General features: G+C 45.2%; 1 protein-coding gene across 1 annotated transcript in view; it reads left to right on the top strand.

The window, feature by feature from the left end:
- LOC126991373 (protocadherin Fat 1-like) overlaps positions 1 to 27793 on the top strand; it is a 51001-nt gene that overhangs the window by 17883 nt on the left and 5325 nt on the right. Inside the window, exons 9-12 of the mRNA XM_050850127.1 lie at positions 3519 to 3730; positions 15826 to 15981; positions 17299 to 17509; positions 21403 to 21542. Of these exons, the coding sequence (XP_050706084.1) occupies positions 3519 to 3730; positions 15826 to 15981; positions 17299 to 17509; positions 21403 to 21542 (719 nt within the window). The remainder of the gene's footprint in view (positions 1 to 3518; positions 3731 to 15825; positions 15982 to 17298; positions 17510 to 21402; positions 21543 to 27793) is intronic.

The raw sequence follows: 27793 nt of genomic DNA, 5'->3' as shown, positions 1-27793 counted from the left end.
TAGAACGACGGCTTGGGTGTTCGGGTGTGTTGAGCTCGCTGCTGTTCCTGTATTGGTTCCTGTGGTCGGGCTGCCGTAGCGATTGATGATCCATGATTTCTGTCAAACCAGACAGATTCAACCCCCCATAAGGGGTCGATGTAACTCCCTGCCAGGAAGTTGTAGGCCACCGTGGTTGTGGTGTTCCTGGGTAATACGTCGTCATAGGGGGGTGTTGTGGTCGTACTGGCGGATGTGGCTGCTACTGCTGCTGTGGTTAAGGCTGGACAGGTTGCTGTAGGGCGTTCCCTTCGAAGCATTGCAGGAGAAGCGTCATGGCCTCCTTCATGGAAAGTCTCCACGATGTTTCACTCAGCCCTTTAGCCTCGATGCCCAACCAATGGCAAAAGGCTGCCCTGGAGTTGGCACTCAAGTTCAGGGCCGAGTCCAACGTTTGTGCCATGTCCGGGCTGGCGGACATTCTGGTGGCCACCTTGAGAAGGGCTTCGTCCAGACGCCTTGCAATACTCACTGACTGGAGCTGACGCATTCAGGAGCTGGTGGAAGCCGGGCTTGGGGGGGCGTTCAACACCGGCACTGCAGTCACTGTCGCTGTCCTCCTCAGGTGGTTCCTCCGTCGATATAATCCTTCCAAGTCGGCGACTTTCCGCTCTGACGCCGACGTAAGACTCGTCGTCGTCAGGGTTGATTTCTTCGTGTTGGGAGACAATATGAACTTCTAAGTCCTCTGCCTCGTCCGCATCCATTTCCTGGGCACCATCTAGGAGTGAACAATCTTCCACTTCCTCCTGAGGCTGCAGTTGATGTACCCTTTTCATTGTTGACAGTAGGTATACGAGTGGCAGAAGCCGTTGCGGTGGGCAGATGGAGGCAAGAGGTGTTGAGAGAGGCTGGTCACTGGTAGTCGGATGCTGGAGCGAATGCTGAACTTCGACTGGAGCGCCGTCCTTTTATTACGGTCGCTCCGCCCACAATGACCTGACTTCGTTTAGTCTCCTCCAGTCGTTGAGAGCGGTGGCGGTCCGCCCTCAGCCCAGACGCAGGCAGCAGCCAATAGGTCGGGGAGGAGGCGCCAACCATGCGGCCATTAGACCGCCACTTATAGATAGCCACCGTGTGGCGATTGGACGGCGTCCATTTGCCGTCCAGCCTACCACCGGTCGCCGCACAACTCGCTGTCTTGTGGGAGACCGGACGCCGACCACGGCCAATGACAGATACAAAGTGGACGGCGAACATCGGCGACCACCTACTACCCGACGGCAACCAGACGGCGTCCTCTCGCCATCAGGTCGCCATTCACCAGTTAACCGCCATCTGTTGGCCACCGGTGGCAGTCCGCTTGCCGTCTAGACGCAGTCCATTCGGCCACCGGACGGTAACCTTTTTTTCACCATACACCACAGCATATTAACAATACATTATCGAGATCAAGCGACAAGACTTATCAGTGCGCATGTAATACTGAGCCATTGGCATCTCCCTCCTTCCCACAGAGCATGTGTACACAGGGCTATCACTCGTTAACAACGGGTGAGGTGTTTCTAAATTCTTCGTCCGTGTATCTCAGAATGCATGGTGCTTAAAGCGTTCGAGAACTTTCTGTGGAGAGTGTTCATCTCAGGAAAGAAAATTTAAGGGCAAACAAATATAAAACAAGGAAATAAAAAGCCCGCAAAACATCACCGAAGGGAACCAATTACCTCGCTCCAAGATACACGCGCAGACAGGCAAGGAAGGAGCAACCTCTTTATTTCTATGTACCACAACTCAGGAAGGAAAAGTTAAGGGCAAACAAATATAAAACAAGGGAAAATGAAGACCGTAAAACCTCACCGAAGGAAACCAATTGCCTCGCTTCAAGATACTTCCCCAGACAGGTAAGGAAGGGCCAACCTGTCAATTTCTGTGGAACCACACCGGAGGAAAGAAAAGTTAAGGGCAAACAAATAAAAAACAAGGGAAAATGAAGACCGGAAAGCCTCACCGAAGGGAACCAACCACCTCGCTTCAAAGATACACCCGCAGACAGGCAAAGAAGTAGCAGAATGTTTATTTCTGTGTACATCTGAGGAAGAAAAAGTTCAGGGCAAACAAATATAAAACAAGGAAAAAAAAAAAGCCTGCAAACCTACTGCTCCCAAGAATGTGATTGAGAGTTCCAAAAGGTTTCTCAGAAGGGGTTGAAGAGGTGTCTTGATACTCTCCTGTCAAAGAGTTCAAGTCATTCCAGACACTCGTGTATTGCTGCTGAGTGTGTGTGTGTGTGTGTGTGTGTGTGTGTGTGTGTGTGTCATCTATAGGTGTTGACCGCTGCACTTCTCATTATTAGTTCTTATGAGTGAAGTAATGAAAAATGACTCGAATTGTGTTATAATCGTCAATTAATTATCTCTCAGAGAGTAAAGCCATCACAGTTACTGCCTTTCATATAGTAATAATAATGTAATTTCTTGTGTAGTAGAGCGTGGACTCTCACAAACCTGCCGTGATAATGTCAGTAAGTGAGTAGTTTTTACCTCACTCGTACTAACATTCGCAGCGAGGAAAAAAAAGCTTCAAAGGGATCCATAATTACCGCGGCATTCTCTTTGTAAACAAGGCCAACGTGTGCTGCTCGGCGGGGGTGGGACACAAAAACGTACAAGCGTATTAAAACAAAGAGCCACGAATTATATTATTGCATCACGCGCCGCTCTGAATAGTGACAAAAAACTCTAAATACATACACGGTAAGTCTATCTTGTTGGCGGGAAAGAAAACCCTACTTCACAAAAAACTTACATGCATATTATGAGAGCCAAGAATTTAGTATTGCATCACGCGCCGCTCTGAATAATGACAAACAGATCTAAATACATACACGGTAAGTCTATCTTGTTGGCGCCAGGCGGGAAACAAAAGCCTACACGCGTATTATGAAAAGAGACACGAATTATAGTACTGCATCACGCGCCGCTCTGAATAACGACAAAAAGATCTAAATACTACCGCGGCATCTCTTTATGAACAAGGCTAATATGTGCTACGTGGTGTGTGCTGGGAAACCAAACCCTTCAACCCTATTTAAAAAGAGACACGAATTATAGTACTGCATCACGCGACGCCCTGAATAATGACATTATTATTATTATTATTATTATTATTATTATTATTATTATTATTATTATTATTATTATTATTAATATTATATTTATTCTTATTATTACCATTTGTAGTGGTAGTAGTAGTAGTAGTAGTAGTAGTAGTAGTAGTAGTAGTAGTAGTAGTAGTAGTAGTAGTAGTAGTAGTAGTAGTAGTAGTAGTAGTAGTAGTAGTAGTAGTAGTAGTAGTAGTAGTAGTAGTAGTAGTAGTAGTAGTAGTAGTGTAGTGTAGTAGTAGTAGTAGTAGTAGTAGTAGTAGTAGTAGTAGTAGTAGTGGTATCATTACACACACACACACACACACACACACACACACACACGATAACTTGGCCCCCTTGCCTTCCCCGCCACTGACACTCACACCCTCTCCCCCAGGCGCCCTCACAACCCTGGTACCGCTGGACAGGGAGGAACAGGCGGAGTACGAGCTGTGGGTGCGGGTGAGCGACGGCCAGCTGTCCTCCGTCATCTCGGTCTTCATCACCGTGAGCGACGTCAACGACAACCCGCCCGAGTTCCTGGAGCCGCTCTACCGCGTCACCGTCCCCGCCCGCAGCAAGACCAAGAAACGGGAGGCGCTCTTCAGGGTAAGTGGCCCCCTGCTTGAAGGCTTACACGCTCTTTATCTCTCATCATAAACAGTCTCAAAGTGAATGTGGGGAAGTATTTAGAGCCCGCATTCTTATACTCTCTCTTCTCTCATCTCAAACAGTTTCTCACGCCATTTTGGGAGTTTGAAAGTAAACGTAGGGAAGTATTTAGGTAAGTGGCCCCCTGCTTGAAGGCTTACACGCTCTTCTCTTATCATAATAGAGTCTCACCTCCGACTTCAGGAGTTTGAAAGTGAATGTGGGGGCACCGTTGCCAGATTATCGTACTCAGAGCCTCGTATTTACCGGTTTCTGAGCCATAGCTTTTGCCAAAAAACACCAATATAATCAACCATTTTAACGATAACTATATATGAAGGCAGTTGCTGGGGTCGAGGAGGCAGTTTTGGGGTCGGAAAACGGCAAACATAGGAAGCTGAGTACGACAATCTGGCGACGTTGTACAGTGAGGGAAGTATTTAGGGCCCGGAAGGCTTTCACTCTTTTCTCGTCATAAACAGTCTCAAAGTGAATGTGGGCAAGTATTTAGGGCCCGGAAGGCTTTCACTCTCTCTTTTCTCGTCATAAACAGTCTCAAAAGTGAATGTGGGCAAGTATTTAGGGCCCGGAAGGCTTTCACTCTTTTCTCGTCATAAACAGTCTCAAAAGTGAATGTGGGCAAGTATTTAGGGCCCGGAAGGCTTTCACTCTTTTCTCGTCATAAACAGTCTCAAAGTGAATGTGGGCAAGTATTTAGGGCCCGGAAGGCTTTCACTCTTTTCTCATCATAAACAGTCTCAAAAGTGAATGTGGGCAAGTATTTAGGGCCCGGAAGGCTTTCACTCTTTTCTCGTCATAAACAGTCTCAAAAGTGAATGTGGGCAAGTATTTAGGGCCCGGAAGGCTTTCACTCTTTTCTCGTCATAAACAGTCTCAAAAGTGAATGTGGGCAAGTATTTAGGGCCCGGAAGGCTTTCACTCTTTTCTCGTCATAAACAGTCTCAAAAGTGAATGTGGGCAAGTATTTAGGGCCCGGAAGGCTTTCACTCTCTCTTATCTCGTCATAAACAGTCTCAAAAGTGAATGTGGGCAAGTATTTAGGGCCCGGAAGGCTTTCACTCTTTTCTCGTCATAAACAGTCTCAAAAGTGGATGTGGGCAAGTATTTAGGGCCCGGAAGGCTTTCACTCTCTTTTCTCGTCATAAACAGTCTCAAAAGTGAATGTGGGCAAGTATTTAGGGCCCGGAAGGCTCTCACTCTCTTTTCTCGTCATAAACAGTCTCAAAAGTGGATGTGGGGAAGTATTTAGGGCCCGGAAGGCTTTCACTCTTTTCTCGTCATAAACAGTCTCAAAAGTGGATGTGGGCAAGTATTTAGGGCCCGGAAGGCTTTCACTCTCTTTTCTCGTCATAAACAGTCTCAAAAGTGGATGTGGGCAAGTATTTAGGGCCCGGAAGGCTTTCACTCTCTTTTCTCGTCATAAACAGTCTCAAAAGTGGATGTGGGCAAGTATTTAGGGCCCGGAAGGCTTTCACTCTTTTCTCGTCATAAACAGTCTCAAAAGTGAATGTGGGCAAGTATTTAGGGCCCGGAAGGCTTTCACTCTCTTTTCTCGTCATAAACAGTCTCAAAAGTGGATGTGGGCAAGTATTTAGGGCCCGGAAGGCTTTCACTCTCTTTTCTCGTCATAAACAGTCTCAAAAGTGGATGTGGGCAAGTATTTAGGGCCCGGAAGGCTCTCACTCTCTTTTCTCGTCATAAACAGTCTCAAAAGTGAATGTGGGCAAGTATTTAGGGCCCGGAAGGCTTTCACTCTCTTTTCTCGTCATAAACAGTCTCAAAAGTGAATGTGGGGAAGTATTTAGGGCCCAGACTCTCACATGCTCTCTTTCTCTCGTTACAAACAGTCTCTTACGCCATCTTTGGGAGCCTGAAAGTGAAAGTGGAGAAATATTTAAGGACGCAGCCCCCTGGTTGAAGGTTTGCACTCTCTCTTCTCCCATCACAAACAGTCTCTGCCATCTTCGCGAGTTTGAAAGTGAATGTGGAGTCGTATTTGTGGCCCAGAAAATAGGTTTGATAGATTTTTTAAAGCACTGAATGGAGGACGTTGGGGTGTATTTTTTATGAGTGGTGTGAACGTAGCAGTTAATATGAATAAGGACAGAACCACAGAAACATTAAATACTTAGATACGTAAGAATAGAAACATACATAGATAGAGAGATAGACAGGTAGAGAGAAAGAAAGAGAGACAGTTAGTTTTGAGTCTATATATCAATCACATAACAAAACAATCAGATCACAAGCTCCCAATCAACGTAGCTATACTTAACAAAACTCGAGATTCACAAAGCCACGAAGAACCTCTAGAAAAGACCACAGCCACAACACTATAGTCTGTTCACTTAAGTCCGACCCAAGCTGACAACATAAACCTAAGCGTGTTTGCAAGCTGAGTGCTGATTGGCTACTGCTATGGCTTCTAAGTTTTCTTTAACCTTTGTTTGTGTTTATCTCACGCAGCACTTTATGATAATCTGCACTGTGCTTACGAACACGCTTAGGTTTATGTTGTCAGCTTGGGTCAGACTTAAGTGAACAGACTATACCTGGCTGGCTACGAGGGCTCCGCTAGTTAAAGGTCCAAATTCCTAAACGCATCGGGTTCCCATTGCCACTATTTCCCAAGGCCAGAGAGAAGATTAACCGGGTCTTCATGAGTGTTTTTGGAGGTCTGGTAGTTAAAGGTCCAAATTCCTAAACGCATCGGGTTCCCATTGCCACTATTTCCCAAGGCCACAGAGAAGATTAACCGGGTCTTCATGAGTGTTTTTGGAGGTCTGGTAGTTAAAGGTCCAAATTCCTAAACGCATTGGGTTCCCATTGCCACTATTTCCCAAGGCCACAGAGAAGATTAACCGGGTCTTCATGAGTGTTTTTGGAGGTCTGGTAGTTAAAGGTCCAAATTCCTAAACGCATCGGGCCACCATTACTACTATTTCCCAAGGCCACAGAAAAGTATAGCCGGGTTTTCATGAGTGTTTTTGAAGGTCTCCCGTAGTTAAAGGTCCAAATTCCTAAACGTATCGGGCTTCCATTGCCACTATTTCCCAAGGCTATAGAGAAGATTAACCAGATTTTCATTGGTGTTTCTGAAGGTCTTATAGTTAAAGGTCTATATTCTTAAACGTATCGGGCTACTATTGTCACTATATCCCAAGGCCACAGAGAAGATTAACCGGGTCTTCATGAGTGTTTTTGAAGGTCTCCGGTAGTTAAAGGTCCAAATCCACCTATCCACTATCCTATCCACTCGACACAATCTTCCAAACAACTATCCCCTATTCTTTGACAACACCCAGTTATCACCTTCTTCAACACTAAACATTCTCGGTCTATCCTTAACTCAAAATCTTAACTGGAAACTTCATATCTCATCTCTTACTAAATCAGCTTCCTCTAGGCTGGGCGTTCTGTACCGTCTCCGCCAGTTCTTCTCCCCCGCACAGTTGCTATCCATTTACAGGAGCCTTGTCCGCCCTCGTATGGAGTATGCATCTCATGTGTGTGTGAGGGGGGGGTCCACTCACACAGCTCTCCTTGACAGAGTGGAGTCAATGGCTCTTCGTCTCATCAGCTCTCCTCCTCATACTGATAGTCTTCTACCTCTCAAATTCCGCCGCCATGTTGCCTCTCTTTCTATCTTCTATCGATATTTTCATGCTGACTGCTCTTCTGAACTTGCTAACTGCATGCCTCCCCTCCTCCCGCGGCTTTCCTCGAGGCTGGGCGTTCTGTATCATCTCTGCCAGTTCTTCTCCCCTGCGCAGTTGCTATCCATATACAGGGGCCTTGTCCGCCCTCGTATGGAGTATGCATCTCACGTGTGGGGGGGCTCCACGCTCACAGCTCTTCTGGACAGAGTGGAGTCTAAGGCTCTTCGTTTCATCAGCTCTCCTCCTCCTACTGATAGTCTTCTACCTCTTAAATTCCGTCGCGATGTTGCCTCTCTTTCTATCTTCTATCGATATTTCCACGCTGACTGCTCTTCTGAACTTGCTAACTGCATGCCTCCCCCCCTCCCGCGGCCCCGCTGCACACGACTTTCTACTCATGCTCATCCCTATACTGTCCAAACCCCTTATGCAAGAGTCAACCAGCATCTTCACTCTTTCATCCCTCACGCTGGTAAACTCTGGAACAATCTTCCTTCATCTGTATTTCCTCCTGCCTACGACTTGAACTCTTTCAAGAGAAGGGTATCTGGACACCTCTCCTCCTGAAAATGACCTCTCTTTCGACCACCTCTTTTAATTCTTTTTTAGGAGCAGCGAGTAGCGGGCTTTTTTTATAATATTGTTTCCTTTTTTGTGCCCTTGAGCTGTCTCCTTTGTTGTAAAAAAAAAAATTATCGCATTGTATTTTCGTAATTTCGGACCGATAACTATGTCAAAAAGGAAAAAAAAGAGCATCAATAAATAACAGCTTTAACGCAAGCTATAATTTTCTATCGTTATTTGTGCAGGTACGAGAGTTTGAGGCTTAAAAATGATAAATACAATGTGGTGAATACGATAATCTGGCAACGCTGTTTCCATGAGTGTTTCTCCCGTTCAAGGTCCAGAAGGCGTGTCAAGCCATCACCGCCAGCACCAAAACAGTCCACGAAAAACCCAGCGTCGGTGTTCTCAGACGCTTCCACCTCTCACATCAACTATTTCCAAGGGCCGAAAGGGAGATTAATCGCTATTCAATGAGTGTTTGTGTGGACTCACGGCACAAAAGAATAATCAACCTACCAGAAGGGCTACGCAACTACCTCTGCAAATTCCCCAAACACCTACGAAAGCTTTATCAAATCCGTGGACTTGGGCGCCGAAATGTTTAAGAATATGGCCCCTGGCAGCTTCTACGAGAGGCTTTTCAGACAGGCAATGTGAAGCGCCCATACGTTTAAGAATACTAAAGAAACATATCCAGGCTCGAGGGAACGGAGGAAGCACAAAAGAGGTTATCAAAGTCGAGGCACGGGAGGCCCACTCTTGAAGCTCTCCTCGCTGGCCTGATGTGTCTGTGGGGTGACTAGATTGCCTGTAGCGCTGCGCCTCAACCCAGGTACTCACTCCGCCCTACACAGCCTCGAGGGACCTGCCTGGCTTGGTCGGCTTGGAGAGAGAGAGAGAGAGAGAGAGAGAGAGAGAGAGAGAGAGAGAGAGAGAGAGATAAACACACACACACACACACACACACACACACACACACACACACACACACAGAGAGAGAGAGAGAGAGAGAGAGAGAGAGAGAGAGAGAGAGAGAGAGAGAGAGAGAGAGAGAGAGAGAGAGAGAGAGAGAGAGAGAGAGAGAGAGAGAGAGAGAGAGAGAGAGAGAGAGAGAACTACTGCCACCATGCCTCACGAGCTCATATTCCTCTTTCGATGTTTCAGAAAAGAGAATGTATTACAGAGGGTGAATTATTAATGGCGAATGATGGAAGGGTTGAATGGAAAGTGCAGCGTGGCCCAGAGTGTGTTAGACGGGAACTGTTAATAGATTTTACATGAGAAAGCGTTCCTATCACCTCCTCCAACCCCCTCCAACACACACCCCGCCCTCCCCCTCACACCATACCACTCTCAGATTGCAACACTGAATGAGAATATCAGCTTGAATGAAGGTTTGGGATTTCGCACATATGATTTTTTATAGTGAAGGAAGCAGCTCAAGGGCGAAAAAAATATATAATAACAAATCCCACTAAGCACTGCCACTGAATGAAATAAGACTATCGGTTTAAATGTTGGTTTGGGATTTCGCATATAGGATTTTTTATAGTGAAGGAAGCAGCTCAAGGGCGAAAAATATATGAAAATAAAAAAATCCCTCCAAGCACTGCGTTTATAAAAGTAAAGAATGGTCAAAAGAGAGGTTAAAATGGAGGTTATGTTACATGCTTGCTTTTGTTTTAGTACATGTCTTTTTTTTCCAATATCTGAATCATGAGTGTTTGTCGAGGTGTCCGGGAGTTAAAGGTTCATATCCTTAAACCTATCGGGCTCCCATTGCAACTCTTTCCCAAGACCACAGAGAAGATAAGCCTGGCACCTGTCTGGGAGAGGATAGGGAGAGATGTCTGGACCCTTTTTTACAGTTACAGAAGCAGCACAACGGAAAAAAAATTGTTTAAAAAAAGGCCGCTAATCACCGCCCTTATGAAAGAGTGCATCGGTGAGTGGACAAAAGAGAGGTCAATATCGGGCGGAGAGATGTCTTGATACTCTCGCAAGCGTTCATAAATTCACAGAGTGGCAAGAAAAAAAAATAATTGAGGAAAAAAAAGCCCGCTAATTACCGCCCTTATGAAAGAGTGCATCATCGTTTTTGTCATATAAGCAACGATAACACAGGAAAATATAGGTTCGTGTGGCTACAGAATCCATGAGTGTGCTAGCTACATCATCGGTTTAATTATATAAGTAATGATAACACGGGAAAATATAGGTTCGTGTGACCACAGAATCCATGAGTGTGTTAGCTACATCATCGGTTTAATTATATAAGTAATGATAACACGGGAAAATATAGGTTCGTGTGACCACAGAATCCATGAGTGTGTTAGCTACATCATCGGTTTAATTATATAAGTAATGATAACACAGGAAAATATAGGTTCGTGTGGCTACAGAATCCATGAGTGTGTTAGCTACATCATCGGTTTAATTATATAAGTAATGATAACACGGGAAAATATAGGTTCGTGTGGCTACAGAATCCATGAGTGTGTTAGCTACATCATCGGTTTAATTATATAAGTAATGATAACACGGGAAAATATAGGTTCGTGTGACCACAGAATCCATGAATAAAGAAGACAAAAAAGATGAATATAAAAACCTAAAAAATAAACAGAAACGTCTAACCTAACCAAACCCCAGACAGAGTGCGTACATCGGAGAGTCAGTCATCTTGTGGAGCATTTGAGTATAATAATAAATCCAAGTTGGCGTGTGGCTACAAAATCCATGAGTGTGTTAATTATCTTTCACACCAGGGAGGAAAAGGAAACAAGAACTCCCAACCAAAGCACAGGCAGAGTGAGTGAGTCCATTGGAGAGTCACCTTGTGGGGCATTTGGCTAGAATTCATCCACGCCATCTCGGTACTCAAAGAACGGCGGCGGGGGACACTTGCACCGCCAAGGCGTGAACTAATTGCTCGCGAAGTGGCACGAGATGAGACTTAATTACGGGAGAGAGTGGCGTGCGGTGAGGGGAGGGGAGGGGAGATGAAGTAAGGTGAAGGAAAAGGAAGGGAAGGGAGGGGAAGGGAGGGGAAGGGAGAGGAAGTAAGGTGAAGGAAAAGGAAGGGAAGGGAGGGGAAGGGAGGGGGAGGGAAGGGAGGGGAGATGAAGTAAGGTGAAGGAAAAGGAAGGGAAGGGAGGGGAAGGAAAGGGAGGGGAAGGAAAGGGAAGGGAAGGGAGGGGAGGGGAGGGGAAGGGAAGGGAAGGGAAGGGACTGGAGGGGAGGGGAGAGGAGGGGAAGGGAGGTGAAGTGGGATGAGATGAAGTGAGGTGAGGTGAGAGGACGTGAGAGGGAGCGAAGCGGAAATATGTTAAATGGAAATAATAAGAAAATAAATGGAAAAAAAGTTAGTTATGTCGTCAAGTGGATCAATAGGGAGGGTTGTGCCGAGGCTGTTCTGACGTCACGGCGATAATCATGTTTTTTTTTAATCTATTTATTTATTTATTTATTTTTTCACCAAGAGTGTTCTGTTACAACCTTAAGTCAGTGCTGTGTTATGATCACATTCCTTTCTTAACACAAATTGCTAAACTCTATCTAGTAAGCCTTCCTCTCGCCATGCATAACACTAACAATAAATAACATAATAATAATAATAATAATAATAATAATAATAATAATAATAATAATAATAATAATAATAATAATAATAATAATAATAATAATAATAATAATAATAATAATAATAATAATAATAATAATAATAATAATAATAATAATAATGAGGATGATGATGATGACTATTTTAAGATAAATGTGTGTATGTGTGTGTATGTGTGTGTGTGTGTGTGTGTGTGTGTGTGTGTGTTTCTTCCAGACACGGTCACGGTAATGGCCGCCGCTGTTCACATCAAAGTCTTGTCTTAATGAAGTGTCGTTGTCTGCCGCTGACACACAAAGGCCCTTCATTTTTAGGCGTAAGGAAAGGTTCATTCATCCTCACCCCTAGACTAAGTAAACTATAAGCCACGACTTGATGAGAGAACTATGATTACATTTAAGTACATACACACACTAGCTTCAATACTGTGGGGAGTGTAGAACGTCAGCTTTTGTATCAGAAAGCTATTTGAAACGAACTAGATAGAGTGGAACCTTTCAAAACAGTGAGTAGAGTTGCCTTTTCCAAGTGCTGTGTGGTGGGGGCATTGCTCGGGGTGTAAGTGATGAGGGCATTGCTCGGGGTGTAAGTCTTGAGCATAACACTTGTTGGCCACACTGTCCATGTCCGTAACTGGCTGAGGTGTGGAACTGTTCCTGATGACATGTCTTTAACCTCTGCGCCTGGTGCTGTGCCGCACTGCTTCCCCTACCACACCACACCTTGGTCAGACCACCTCCGTTAGCTTGTCCGCCTTCTGTAAATACACCTTTGCTTTCCTGTCCTCGGCGCTGTGAATGTGGTGGTGGTGGTGGTGATGGTGGTGATGGTGGTGCAGCCCGAGCCAGAGGACGCGTGGGGGGACTGGGTCAGTTTCTCGCCCTCACAGATCACCTCCCACGACGACGCCTTGTTCAGGGTAAAGAGGGCACGCGCGACACGGGAACCTGTGAGGTGGTTTCCGTGTGCACGCTCAGCATGGGAGGCATCGCTACCTTTGTGCTACTCACGTACTTGACTGTAAAAAGACATTGATTGACGTATTTGCAAGTCCGCTATAACTAGCCGCTGCAGCGTGGCGAGGTGGGGGTGTCTCCCAGCCACGCTCCTCCACGCTGCACGCACCGCATTGAAAGTGTAAAGTCTGCAGTGACGTGATTGGCACAGGTACACAGTTTTTAGTGGCTTCGTATTTCACCATTATCTTGAGTACTTCACCGATTGGTTCATTTTACGTTTCGTCAGTATTTTCAGTTGGCATGTCTGACTAGCCTGGCCCAGCGACCGAACTGACGACAGCCTCAAAGCGACGAGCCGGGTTTTGATCTGTCGTGGTGGCGGAGCGTCTCAGAGCATCACAACGCGCGTGTTTCCCCCGGCCAGTGACCTAAAATAAAGTACCGCCCAGCTGTCAACATAACCCAGGGGTGTAGAAACCCATTCATAGGAGCCTCAAGAGTGTTCAAGCCCGCGCCGCACAGGGACCACCACACAGCTTCCTCGCCCCACATCGGACATCTGAGTGTCTCGTGGCCAGGCATGAACAGCTAGCACACAAGGCTCCACGCGTCCCTTTACCGCATTGTCGGCCCCGAAGACTGTGGCGTGGTATCCTTAGCCTCCAAGGAAACACGCAATGCTGAGACACGTTCATGCTTCCCTAATGCATATAGTAAAGAGGGACACGTAATATATCTGCGTTCCTATCTATATCAGTGCAGGACTCGCGAGCTGGAAGTCAACTTGTCCTGACGGTCGCCTCTTTGTCGTGTTCCGAGTCTTCGTTGTCCAGCGAAGTTTATTGTTACCAAATATCGACTTTGTTGTGGCCAGTGAGTGCCTTGTTTTCTGCTGGACTTTCTGTAACTGCAACGTTTGTTATTAGATATATATGTGAAAGGTGATACAATCCTAATAATTAGCTCACCAACGCCACTGCAGCCAAGCTTTTCTCGTTAATGGAAGCGGTAAAGGCTGAATAATCGTTCTCAATCGTAAACGGTTAGTCTGCGGTTGTTCAACGACCATGTATAACGACGGGCTGATAAATCTGACAAAGAAGAAAAAGAAGAAGAAGAAGAAGAAGAAGAAGATGAAAAAAAAGGTCTGCGGGTGTTCATCAACGTGTATACCGCCTTACTAACCTATCACAGCCACCTTTAGTATTGATAATGGTTGTATAGACGAGTGGCGGCGCTGTTTACTAATAATGGTTACGTAGACGAGTGGCGGCGCTGTTTACTAATAATGGTTACGTAGACGAGTGGCGGCGCTGTTTACTAATAATGGTTACGTAGACGAGTGGCGGCGCTGTTTACTAATAATGGTTACGTAGACGAGTGGCGGCGCTGTTTACTAATAATGGTTACGTAGACGAGTGGCGGCGCTGTTTACTAATAATGGTTACGTAGACGAGTGGCGGCGCTGTTTACTAATAATGGTTACGTAGACGAGTGGCGGCGCTGTTTACTAATAATGGTTACGTAGACGAGTGGCGGCGCTGTTTACTAATAATGGTTACGTAGACGAGTGGCGGCGCTGTTTACTAATAATGGTTACGTAGACGAGTGGCGGCGCTGTTTACTAATAATGGTTACGTAGACGAGTGGCGGCGCTGTTTACTAATAATGGTTACGTAGACGAGTGGCGGTGTGGTGTCATCTGTCATCCGGTATCGTAAGACATCCCATCCTTAACTTCGCATCGCGGAACCCAATCTTTGCTATCACAAAGTAACTAAGTGAAGCATCAAGTGTAAAAAGTACCAAGGAGGACCTAAAAAGCGATGCAAAGCGGAACAGGTCACAAGAAGAAGAAGAAGAGTGATTGTTGATATCCTAGTTATACACACATACGTCATCATTTGCTTTCATAATAATATAAATAAACTTGGGTGGGACAGATCCCGACAAGCAGTCGACAAAAGACACGGTACCGTGTCGAAATTCATGGATGTATTCAGGATGGGATGTCTCACGATCTTGGGATGTCTCATGACACCACAGCGGCGCTGTTCACCCCGCGGGGCGCACCACACCGGCGGCGGCAGAGGACCCGTGTCAGTGTCATCGTCAGCATGGGTCGGCGTCTCCGTCACTGGCTGTGTTCAGATGATTTGGTTCCGCGTCTCCGTCACTGGCTGTGTTCAGAGGGCATGTTGATGTGACTGTTTTGTTTTACTTTTATGATTTGGTTCCGCGTCTCCGTCACTGGCTGTGTTCAGAGGGCATGTTGAACCCCCTTGTGACTGTTTTGTTTTACTTTTATGATTTGGTTCCGCGTCTCCGTCACTGGCTGTGTTCAGAGGGCATGTTGAACCCCCTTGTGACTGTTTTGTTTTACTTTTATGATTTGGTTCCGCGTCTCCGTCACTGGCTGTGTTCAGAGGGCATGTTGAACCCCCTTGTGACTGTTTTGTTTTACTTTTATGATTTGGTTCCGCGTCTCCGTCACTGGCGGTGTTCAGAGGGCATGTTGAACCCCTTTGTGACTGTTTTGTTTCATAGCAGGACACGGAGCAGGTGTTCTCTGGGACGGACGCCTCCTGATGTCCTAGAAGATGTGCCCCTGACAGTTTGTGCTGCACGCATTGTGTTATAATATTTATGTTCTGTTCTGTGTTAGCCCGGGAACACGAGCCACGGGGCAGGACACACACACGCCCCCTGAGGCCGTCTGGGCATGTGCGGGGCGTTGTCGTGGCTCAGTGTTCCGTTCACCCTTCTGTTCCGTGTAGTCTTGGGGAGCATGGTGACAGTATCTTGTTGTTCGTACTGCAGTAGACGTAATGACTTCGTTTTCTGGAATGTGTATGTTAGCATTAACTCAATAACGTCACTAACATGTTTATCTGTAAGTCGTTTCAAACTCCACTCACTAAACCTCTCTCTGGGAAAGGAGACTTAAAATTTATGATCACATATAAAACCTATTTACTTCTTAAACATACTTGGGGTTTGATCCTATACCTGCATGTTTTTGACGTCCATACAAAGCCGTGAGATACATTCCTTTAGGGGAGGTTGACTTAAATGATCACCAACACTCGAGCAACGTTCCCCTATAACACATCGGTTGTCCCAAGGTAGTGCAAGCAGACGGAGCATTGCCTTCACGGGCCTTGTAGCCACGTGGACCTCCCTGCTCGGTGCCGCCTCTCAGTACCTTCCCCTATTCCCCTGAAGGTGTTCGCCAGAGATGCGGACGTGGGCATGAACGGTGACCTGGACTACAGCATCAGGACCGGCAAGGGCAAGAAGGGCCGCTTCAAGATCCACCCGAAGACTGGCCAAGTGTTCAGCAACAAGGCCTTTCCCCCGAGCAAGACCTTCGATTTGATGGTGAGTGCTGACATGCCTTTTTTTTTACAGCTAAAGAAACAGCTCAAGGGCAACAAAAAAAGGTATAAAAAAAAGCCCGCTAATCGCTGCTCCCACAGAGACAAAAGTGATGAGCGGCCAAAAGAGGAGAGGTGTCTTGATACGCTCCTCTTGAAAGAATTCATGTCAGAGGCAGGAGGAAATATAGACGAAGGAAGGCTGTTCCAGAGTTTACCAGTGTAAGGGATGAAAGAATGAAGATGCTGGTTAACTCTTGCATAAGGGATTTGGGCAGTAGAATATTCGTGTAAAAATTGATCCCATGATAAGGTTGCTTCCCCTTACCTTAGCTATGATAACAGTAATTGGCTGAGACAAGATAAATCCCCCTAGAAAACAGTATACCCCAAACTGTTCCCCATATTCCCGAACATTTCGGGGCTCAGGTCGGTATCTTGAGAAGTTTCCGCCGCTCACACCAACCATTTCCAAAGGCCGAAGAGAAGGTTCATCGGGTTCTATTGAGTGTTTTTAGTTCCATAGTACAGATGATGGGTCAGACTACCACCAGGGTCATAAAACTACCCCTGGAAATGACCAAAACTCCTGCGAAAGCCTTGTCAAATACATGTGTCAGGTCGCCGGAATATGTAAGAATATGGCCCTCCCTGAGTTACACACCCACATTTGATGAGGATTTTGTAGAGGTTGCTGTTGGTATTCCCATGGGTAGTTTTATGAGCCTAGTGATAGTTTGACAAGGCTTCTGCACCATGAACCAAAAGCCAACTCATTAGAACCCAATTAATCTCCTTTTCGGCTCTTGGAAATACTTGTGAGAACTGAAATCGTGTGAGAATACTGACGTGAATCTGTTTGTCTCACTCACACACCTTCCCTTCCTCCTCTTCCTCCCCTTCAGAGCCTGGAAATACTTGTTGTGAGAGATAGAATCGCCCGGGAATATCTGACGTGAATCTGTTTGTCTCACTCACACACCTTCCCTTCCTCCTCTTCCTCCCCTTCAGAGCCTGGAAATACTTGTTGTGAGAGATAGAATCCCCCGGGAATATCTGACGTGAATCTGTTTGTCTCACTCACACACCTTCCCTTCCTCCTCTTCCTCCCCTTCAGAGCCTGGAAATACTTGTTGTGAGAGATAGAATCGCTTGGGAATATCTGACGTGAATCTGTTTGTCTCACTCACACACCTTCCCTTCCTCCTCCTCCTCCCCGTCAGAGCCTGGAAATACTTGTGTGAGAGCTGAAACCGTCTGAGAGTATACGGACGAGAACTCCCTTGGCTCCCTAACACCTCCTCTTCCTCCTCCTCCTCAGATCCAGGTGAAGGACAACGGGGCGCCGCAGCTGACGGCCACCACGCGGGTCCTCGTGCGTGTGATGGACGTGCCCGAGGAGTCTCCCAACCCGCCGGTCCTGCAGCCGCCGCCCCCCGCCCACGTGATGGAGACGGACGCGCCGGGCCACCTGGTGTCCTTCATCAACGCTCGGGACCCGGATAACGACACCTTGTGGTACTACATCACAGGTGAGGGACATATAGGGTTGCATTCTTAACCCGGTAGCAGCGACGGGCCAAATTTGTGCCATGATGATACATAATCTGATCACAAATGCATTGATATATATTATGAAATGGTTTGTGTGAGGGGTGATTTTTTATCATTTTTCTCGCTTGGAGGGACCATTAAGAAACTTGATCCCCGCTGCTACCGGGTTAAACATTTCGGAGCCCAAGCAAATCTATTTGACAAGACTTTCGTAGGAGTTGTGGGCATTTCCAGTAGTGTTATGACCCTGGTGTTACGTTGACCCTTCTTCTGTAACTTGATCCTAAAAAAAACGCTCATTAGAACCTGACTGATCTCCTTTTTGGCCTTTGGAAATTATTGATGTGAGAACCGAAAGCGTCAAGCAATACCGGTCGGAGGCCCTTGCTGATTTTGCTGCATTCCTATTCATACGGAGATGTGCACCGCCGCCACGCGCAGCTATTGCCTGTGCTCCCAACTGTACCTTTAGTCACCGCTTCTCCTCGTCTTGGTAGCCGGTACGAGTACAGGAACAGTGACCAGACTAACTGTTTACACTGGTCACAGAATGGCTGACTCTTTTTTTGTTGTTGTTGTTAGATCAGTATTTTTTTTAAAGGGAAATCCTTAGAAGAGTGACGTTTAGTTCTAGGTAATGATTTTCTCACTTTGTTTCCTTTGATAACGTGTTTTCTCTAATGGCCAGAATAACTTTTTTTTTCGCCTCTTTTTTTCTCGCTACAGAATGGCGACCGTAAGTTTTGGGTTGTATTAGTGATTTGAGGGAAAACAATACCTACTAAATAAGAGTTACCTAGTCACGTTTATTTCAAGGATGTGATTTGCTCGCTTCATTTCCTCAGCTAAACTGTTTTTCTACCGGTCAGAGTAACTTCTTTTCACGCTACGGACTGGCTACCTCAGTCAAGTTTTGGGTGTATCGGTGACTGGGGGGAAATTTTTACCTAGGACATGTCTCGCTCGTTTTCTTTGCTAACGTATTTTTCTACCGGTCAGAGTAACCGTTTTTCACGCTACGGAATGGCTACCTCAGTCAGGTTTTGGGTGTGTCAGTAAGTGGGGAAAAAGTATACCTAGGACATGTCTCGCTCGCTTTGTTTTCTTTGCTAACGTATTTTTCTACAGGCCAGAGTAACCGTTTTTCACGCTACGGAATGGCTACCTCAGTCAAGTTTTGGGTGTGTCAGTAACTGGGGGAAATAATACCAAGGACATGTCTCGCTCACTTCTTTGCTAACGTATTTTTCTAGCGGTCAGAGTAACCGTTTTTCACGCTACGGAATAGCGAACTCAGTCAAGTTTTGGGGTGAATCAGTAATTTTTTGGAAGAATAATACGTAGGATATGTTTCTCTGGCTTTGTTTTCTTTGTTAACGTGTTTTCTATCGTTCAGAGTAACTTTTTTTTTTACGCTACAGAATGGCTACCTCAGTGAAGTTTGGGGTGTGTCAGTAACTGGGGGAAAAATTATACCTAGGACACGTCTCGCTCGCTTCTTTGCTAACGTATTTTTCAATCAGTCAGAGTAACCGTTTTTTACCCTACAGAATGGCGAACTCAGTCAAGTTTTGGGGTGAATCAGTAATTTTGGGGAAGAATAATACGTAGGATATGTTTCTCTGGCTTTGTTTTCTTTTTTAACGTGTTTTCTACCGGTCAGAGTAACTTTTCTTTTACGCTACAGGATGGCGAACTCAGTCAAGCTTTGGGGTGAATCCGTAATTTTTGGGAAGAATTATACCTAGAATGTGTTTCGCTCGCTTTCTTTCCTTTGTTAACGTAATTTTCTACCGGTCAGAGTAACTGTTTTTTCACGCTACAGAATGGCGAACTCAATTTTTGGATTGAATCATTAATTTCGGGGAAGAATAATACCAAGGATATGTTTTGCTCGCTCCATTTCCTTTGCGAACGTGTTTTCTACTGGTCAGAATATCCGTTCATACGCAACAGAATGGCTAACTCATCTTTGGGGGTTGAATCAGTAAATTGGGAGAGGAAAATAATGCCTTAGAGTTAGTAACGTATATCTCTATGGTGATCTGTTGTGTTCGCTTCGTTTCCTTCGATTACGGTTGTGTCCCGTCTCCTGGGATCTGTTCCCTTCTCCTATAATTCCTTCCCCTTCTGTCTCTCTCCGGCATATGACCACAGATGTTGCGCCGACTAAACGAAACTTTCCAACTTTTCCTTCGATTACACGTTTTTCTACCGGTCAGCATAACTTTTTACCTTACAGAATGGCGAACTACGTCAAGTTTTGGGGCGAATCAGTAATTTGGGATAAGTTTTGCTCGCTTCATTTCTTTTTTCTCGTGGGTAGAGTAACTTTTTTTTTACGCTACAGAATCAGTAATTTGGGATAAGTTTTGCTCGCTTCATTTCTTTTTTCTCGTGGGTAGAGTAACTTTTTTTTTACGCTACAGAATCAGTAATTTGGGATAAGTTTTGCTCGCTTCATTTCCTTTTTCTCGTGGGCAGAGTAACTTTTTTTTTACGCTACAGAATCAGTAATTTGGGATAAGTTTTGCTCGCTTCATTTCCTTTTTCTCGTGGGCAGAGTAACTTTTTTTTTACGCTACAGAATCAGTAATTTGGGGAAAAACAATACCCAGGATATATTTTGCTCGCCTCATTTCCTTTGCTAACGTATTTTTCTCGTGGGCAGATTAACCTTTTTTTTACGATTCAGAATGGCGAACTCAATCAAGTTTTGGGAATATCAGAACTGGGGGGAAAATGATACCTAGGATATGTGTTGCTCGCTTCATTTCCTTTGCTAACGTATCTTTCTCGCGGGCAGATTACTTTTTTTTTTTTTTTTTTTACGCTTCAGAATGGCGAACTATTTAATTTTTTTGGTATATCAGAACTGTGGGGAAAAAATGATACCTAGGATATGTGTTGCTCGCCTCATTACCTTTGCTAACGTATCTTTCTCGTAGGCAGATTAACTTTTTTTCTTTTTACGCTACAGAATGGCGAACTCAGTTAAGTTTTGGGTATATCAGAACTGGGGGGGAAAATAATACCTAAGACATGTCTCGGTCGCTCTGTTTTCTTTGCTAACGTATCTTTCTACCGGTCAGAGTAGCTTTTCTTTTTACGCTACAGAATGGCGAACTCTAGTTTTGGATTGAATCACTAATTTGGGGGAAGAATAATACCAAGAATATGTTTCGCTCGCTTCATTTCCTTGGCTAACGTGTTCTCCACTGGTCAGAATATCAGTTTTTACGGTACAGAATGGCTAAGTCGGTCAAGTTTTGGGGTGAATCAGTAAATAGGGTGAAAATAATACCTATAAAGAGTTAGTAACGTTTATTGGGTATGCGGCGGCTGAGTGGTAGCGTGCTGGGCCCACATTCATCGCGTGATGGACGACGCGAGTTCGAATCCCCACGCTACCACCTCGGATTTTTCAGTCACCGCCGAGTGGCTTAAAACTACCCATATGCTGTCCTGAAGACCACCCATCAACCCGGACTCTAGAGGAAACCGTCCAAGTGAATCAAGAACGAGTTCCGGGGGGCAGCATGAGCCAAGATAAGATGGCGCCACTATAAACACCTGCCAGCGCCAATACGGGCTGGGGCCGACTTCCATCCAGGCCCCTCAAGCAGGCCTACTGGCGCTATAGGCGTAGACGTAAAAAAAAAAAAAATCTGCGGTGATCTGTTTTTTTCGCTACATTACCTTTGACACGTTTTTCTATTGGTACACTACAGAATGGCTAACTCATTTTTGTTTTGTTTTGTTTTTATGGTTGCATAAATACTTTTTGGGGGAAATCATACCCAAGGAATTGCTTCTACGATATGTTTTGCTCGCTTCCTTCCCTTTGCTAATGTGTCTTTCTCGCGGGCAGAGGGTGACGAGAGCGGCCGGTTCAGCATGGGCGTGGACTCTGGCCTGGTGAGCCTGGCCCGCCGCCTGGACCACGAGGAGCAGCACCACTACGCCCTCACCGTCACGGCCACAGACGGCGTCCACACCGCCGCCACCAAGGTCAGTGTGCGAGAGAGAGAGAGAGAGAGAGAGAGAGAGAGAGAGAGAGAGAGAGAGAGAGAGAGAGAGAGAGAGAGAGAGAGAGAGAGAGAGAGAGAGAGAGAGAGAGAGAGAACACAAAGAAACACAAAGGAAGAACAAACAACAGCAGACCTGCTGGTCCTTACGAGGCTGTTTGTGACAAGCTACACTAACTATCTAATCAAAGGCGGAAGATGAAGGACAGCAAAGGCGAAGGCTCCTCCCCACCCCCCCATCCCTCCAGCCAAAGCTGGCAGGAAAGGAAAAAGAACCATGCAGCATGGAAAAACTGCATGGAATTTATGTAGGAAAGAGGAAAGAACTACCATTACTGCTACCACTAACCGGGCGATAAAAGCGGACAAGGACACCAGTATTCGAAAGAACTTAACGTTATTACGACAATGAGTAATATCTTAGTTGCTGGTTGGATTCAAAATACTTGTCTAATCTATTCTTGAAGGCCGTAACTGTTGTACTATCAACGACATCACAGGGTAGAGAGCTCCAAACATTAACAACTCGATTGAAGAAGAAGTGTTTAGCTTCGTGCGACGAGAATCTTTTACCACTTATCTTCAAATTGTGATTTCTTCTTGTTCTATTTGATCGATCAATTGTAAAGTAATCTTCCGCATTAATATCACTGAATCCTTTAAACATTTTAAACACTTCTATTAGATCGCCTCGCATTCTTCGTTTTGATAGGCTGAATAAATTTACTTCTTTAAGCCTTTGTTCATATGATAAATTTCTCAACCTAGGAATCATCTTTGTTACTCTTCGTTGAACCCGTTCCAACTTTTCTATGTCTTTTCTGTAATAGGGAGACCAAAACTGTACACAGTACTCTAGACGGGGTCGAACCAACGAATTATACAGTTTTAATATTACTTTTTCCGATTTATTATTAAAGACTCGTCCAATGAAGCCAACCAATTTGTTTGCAGTTTTAACTACCTCTGAACAATGCTGACCACCGGGCTTTAAATCGCTTGATATAGTGATTCCAAGATCCTTTTCTTTACTTACTGCAGAAAGTTGTTGGCCATTCATTACGTACCGAACGCGATTGTTATTTTTTCCGATGTTCAACACTTTACATTTGTCAAGGTTAAATTTCATTTGCCATTGATTGTCCCAACGTGCAAGTCGATCTAGATCTGATTGTAAACTTCCTCGTCGAGTGTCGCAGTTACTTTACTAGCAATTTTTGTGTCATCAGCAAATTTTGATACTTTGCAAGTGAGCCCATCATCGATATCATTAACATAAATTAAGAAGAGCATGGGGCCAAGCACTGATCCTTGAGGTACGCCGCTTCTGACATCGAGCCAGTTAGATGTAACACCGTTTAGAACTACTCTCTGTTTCCGCTCAGACAGCCAGTCCGCAAGCCAATAGTGAGAGACGAAAATATGTAATAAGAGATAGAATAGAGAGAGAGAGAGAGATGAAAATATGTAATAAGAGATAGAAGAGAGAGAGAGAGAGAGAGAGAGAGAGAGAGAGAGAGAGAGAGAGAGAGAGAGAGAGATGAAAATATGTAATAAGAGATAGAATAGAAAGACACGTAAATAGAGAAAAACAGAGAGAGAGAGAGAGAGAGAGAGAGAGAGAGAGAGAGAGAGAGAGAGGCTGTGTTTATAATTCTGAGAATCGTTGTCTCTCTCTCTCTCTCTCTCTCTCTCTCTCTCAATAAGATACTCGCTAACTGTTAACTCTTGCCCCACCGTGTTGTATTCCATTGCTCCAGCACAGAGCACACAGCACAGAGCACACAAACAACGTGACTCACTCCCGCCCGTAAACTTTTATTTTTACGCCGTCAAAATTATAGTCTCATGATGTCATCGGCCGGCGAGCTGAATGCGGTGCGGCCTCTCCCTCCCTCTCTCTCTATGTTAACCCCGGCGCCGTAACAAAGTGAATTTAAAGTACAATATTTTTCATGGCAGCTAATATTGTTTGTAAATTGTTAAAGCACTTTGTGACATATGCAAATTCGGGGCGACGGTTGCTCTTTTGTTTTTCGAAAGCGACACAAAGGCAAAATGCACTGCCCAGCCTGCGGTGAACTGTGACTAACGACGAAGTGTAGAGTTTATGCCTTATAAACTAACTCTCCCTCCAAACTGAGTGCTGATGTATAGGGGCTTGTACCCTAACCAGCATGCCTCCAAGGTGGGCGTTATCAGACGCTTCCGCTTCTCATCAGCAATTTCCAAAGGCTGAAAGGGAGATTAGTCGGGTTCTAATGAGTGTTCTTTTAAGCTCAATTAAGGTACAGAGGAAGGGTCAGACTACCACCAGCCACCGTGCGTCCAAGGTTGGTGTTCTCAGTCGCTTCCGCTTCTCACATCAGCATTTCCAAAGGCCAAAAGGGAGAGTGGTCGGGTTCTAATGAATGTTCTTTTAGGTTCATGTTACAGAGGAAGGGTCAGACTACCACCAGGGTCACAAAACTACCCCTGGATATGCTCAAAACTCCCTTGTCAAATATGTGAGCTTTGGTTCCATAATATTTAAGAGATCAGTTGTGTTCTAATAAGTGTTTTTAGGTTCATGATACAAAGGAAGGACCAAACTATCACCAGGGTCATTCCGCTTCGATCCTGTGGCGGTGTTTTAGCTCGAAGGTCTTGTGATACTTTACCTTTATGACTCGCGAATATGTCCTCCAAGTTACGGGCGGGCGCGGTGTTCTACCCACTGAGCGATATGTCTCGATGGTGAGTAGTGTGTTTACCCTAAGTCTATATACACCAAGTCAAGTCATACGCAGGTTTGTGGGAGGAGACACGGCCGAGGCGTGGTTTACGCGTGACACTGCTTAGAGCCAAACTACTAAAGGTTTCAGGGGCCGTGTTCCCCTGTTTTTTGCATATAAAACTTTAACAAAGCGTCGGACAAGGATGTTATTTTGGCAGTGGATGTTTGAGACCCCGACCTAATGGGCAGAATTATGATTCATTATCCACATGTGACACCAAATCATATTTTTGCCCATTTGGTCGGGGTCTCAAACATCCACTGCCAAAATAACATCCTTGTCCGACGCTTTGTTAAAGTTTTATTTGCGAAAAACAGGGGAACACGGCCCCTGAAACCGTTAGTAGAGAATGTAGAAACAGGGATTTAGAGAAAACGAAGAAAGGCGGACTAATTTAAATCAATCACTTCATCATGCCCTCCCTCACATTCCACACCGCCGTTTGTAGGCAATGGAATTGCAGTCACGCAATAGCACAATAAAAATACATATTTTTTCGTCAGTGGCTTGCCTGAACGCGCTGTGAAAGGAGGCGAGAATGCATATCCAGAGTGCACATACGGCCCCAACTTTAGTCACCCCTGAACTGGCGGGTATTTTTTTTTTTTTAGCTTCAAGTGACGTCATCCCGCTGCTCCGCCCCAAAACCGCCTCCTGCGCGTACTGGTCGCAGTTTTGAAGCAGAGTGACTTGACTTGGTATATATAGACTTAGGGCCGTATTACTGAACATTTCGCCGCCCAAGTACACATATTTGACAAGGCTTTCGTATGAGTTTTGGGCATTTCCAGGAGTAGTTTTATGACCCTGGTGGTAGTGTGACCCTTCCTCTGTACCGTGAACTTAAAGAAACGCTCATTAGAATTGAGTTGATCCCCTCTTTGACCTTTAGAAATACAGATGTGAGAAGCGAGTATGTCTTATAATACCGACCTAATTAGTGTTTACCGATGAGCGGAGGGGAGCGCGGGCCGGGCCATTGCATCGTAAAGCAGACTAATACCGCTGCAAGTTGTTATCACCGGGCCGTTTGCTGCCTCACGCTACTAGCGGCGGTATTCTCAGACGCTTCCACCTCTCACATCAGTCACTGCCAAAGGCCGAAAAGGAGATTTATATTGTTGTAAAGAGTGTTATTTAGGGTCATGGTGCAGAGGAAGGGTCAAACTACCACCAGGGACATAAAACTACTGATGGAAATGCCCTCAACTCCTACGAAAGCCTTGTCAATTGTGTGCTTAGGCTCCGAAATTTTAAGCATCGGGCCCAGGGTCGCGAGTCTCAGCCCCCTCCGCCTCCACATCAGTCATTTCCACAGGCCGAAAAGAGGATGTATCTTGTTCTAATGCGTGTTTTTTTAGGCTCATTATACAGAGGAGGGTCAAACTACCACCAGGTTCGTAAAAGTACCCCTGGAAATGCCCGCAGCTCCTCCGAAAGCCTTGTCAAATGTGTGCTTGGACGCCGAAATTTCTAAGTATAGGGCATAGTGAACCTATCCTCAGACGCTTCCGCCTTCACATCAGTCATTTCCAAAGGACGAAAAGGAGATTTATATGGTTCTAATGAGTGTTTTTTTAGGCTCATGGTGCAGAGGAAGGGTTAAACTCCCACCAGGTTCATAAAAGTATCCTTCCAAATGCTCAAACTACCACCAGGTTCATAAAAGTAGCCCTGGAAATGCCCGCAGCTCCTCCGAAAGCCTTGCCTGATACATGTGCTGGGTCGCCGGAATGTTTAAGAGTAAGGCCCCAGAGATGTTCGTGACTGAAAGCGTCGCCAACTTTTAGTGATATCGAAAAAGTGGCTTATTGATCCGTAGGTTTCTTCATATTCTCCCGAGGATGCAGTATTAGATGGTAACGGTGGTGTTTTGTTTGTTCGTTTGTTTGTTTACAGCAAGGGAGACAGCTCAAGGGCAAAACAAAAAAGCAACAAAAGAAGCCCGCTAGGCGCTGCTCCAACAAGACGAGGCTGAGTAAGAGGCCAAAAGAGAGGTCAAAACGTGTGGAAGAGTTTCATCGCATCAAACACTCATCAGCCGCCTGTCAGATGAGCCAAATAATTATAAGCTGCGGATGACCAAGACTGTGGCTGCTATAGTTTGTACGCCTCGTTACGCTCGCATTGTGCTACCTCAAGTGTTGTTTGATCTCTCTCTCTCTCTCTCTCTCTCTCTCTTTCGTTTGATAAAGTCCCACATAAGCGTTTGATAAAGTCCCACATCATAAATTACTTTATAAATTAAAGCAAATAGGCATTGACGGTCAAGTAAACCAATGGATCGCGAATTGATTGAGCAACAGACAACAAAGAGTTGTGATTGACGGATTTAACTCAGAGTGGGCGCCGGTCACTAGTGGCGTCCCTCAGGGCTCGATTCTTGGCCCAGTGCTCTTCATTATTTACATCAACGACGTGGATGTTGGACTCAATAATCGCATTAGTAAATTTGCAGACGACACAAAGATTGGTAACTCGGTTCTCACTGACGAAGACAGGCAAAGCCTCTAAGAGGATTTGCACAAAATTTCAGCTTGGTCGGATAAATGGGAGATGCCCTTTAACGTAGACAAGTGCCAGGTCCTTCAAGTTGGAAAAAAAAAAGAAGTTCGATTACGAAATACGCGGCGTTAAACTCACAAGCGTTCAATGCGTTAAGGACCTGGGGATTAAAATCGCGTCAAACCTCAAATTCTCACATCAATGCATCGATGCAGCAAATAAAGCGAACAGAATGTTGGGCTTCATTAAAAGAAACTTTTTATTCAAGAATAAAGATGTAATACTTCCGCTCTACAATAGTTTAGTCAGACCCCACTTGGAATATGCGGTACAGTTTTGGTCTCCCCACCATGCAAAGGACATTGCTAAACTAGAAGGTGTTCAGCGTCGAGCAACAAAAATGATCCCTTCCTTGCGCAACAAATCCTACGAAGAAAGGCTTTCCACCCTTAACATGTTCTCTCTTGAGAAACGTCGCCTCCGAGGAAAACTGATCGAATGTTTTAAAATACTTAATGGTTTCACGAATGTAGACAGAACAAAATTGTTTATGATCGATGACACTTTGTGAACGAGGAACAATGGCACAAAACTCAAATGTAGACAAGTAAACTCAGACTGCACCAAAATTTTCTTCACCAACGTTGTAGTGCGAGAATGGAATAAGCTCCCACCATCAGTGGTCCAGTGTAACACGATTGACTCCTTTAAAAACAAGCTCGACCGTCACTTCCTTGAACTTAATATTAACTAGAGTAGAAAAGCAACGTTTTGGAGCCATCTGATTAATGTAAAATCACTTAGGTTTAAGGACAGACCACCTAGTCTGGACCATGGGGTCTGTGTGGTCTGATTTTCTATGTAAATCTATGTAAATCTCTCTCTCTCTCTCTCTCTCTCTCTCTCTCTCTCTCTCTCTCTCTCTCTCTCTCTCTCGTTATAGTTATAGTTA

The sequence above is a fragment of the Eriocheir sinensis genome, unplaced genomic scaffold (genome assembly GCF_024679095.1).
Source record: "Eriocheir sinensis breed Jianghai 21 unplaced genomic scaffold, ASM2467909v1 Scaffold266, whole genome shotgun sequence".
NCBI classification, from domain to species: domain Eukaryota; kingdom Metazoa; phylum Arthropoda; class Malacostraca; order Decapoda; family Varunidae; genus Eriocheir; species Eriocheir sinensis.
This window is presented reverse-complemented; position numbering and strand designations above follow the sequence as displayed.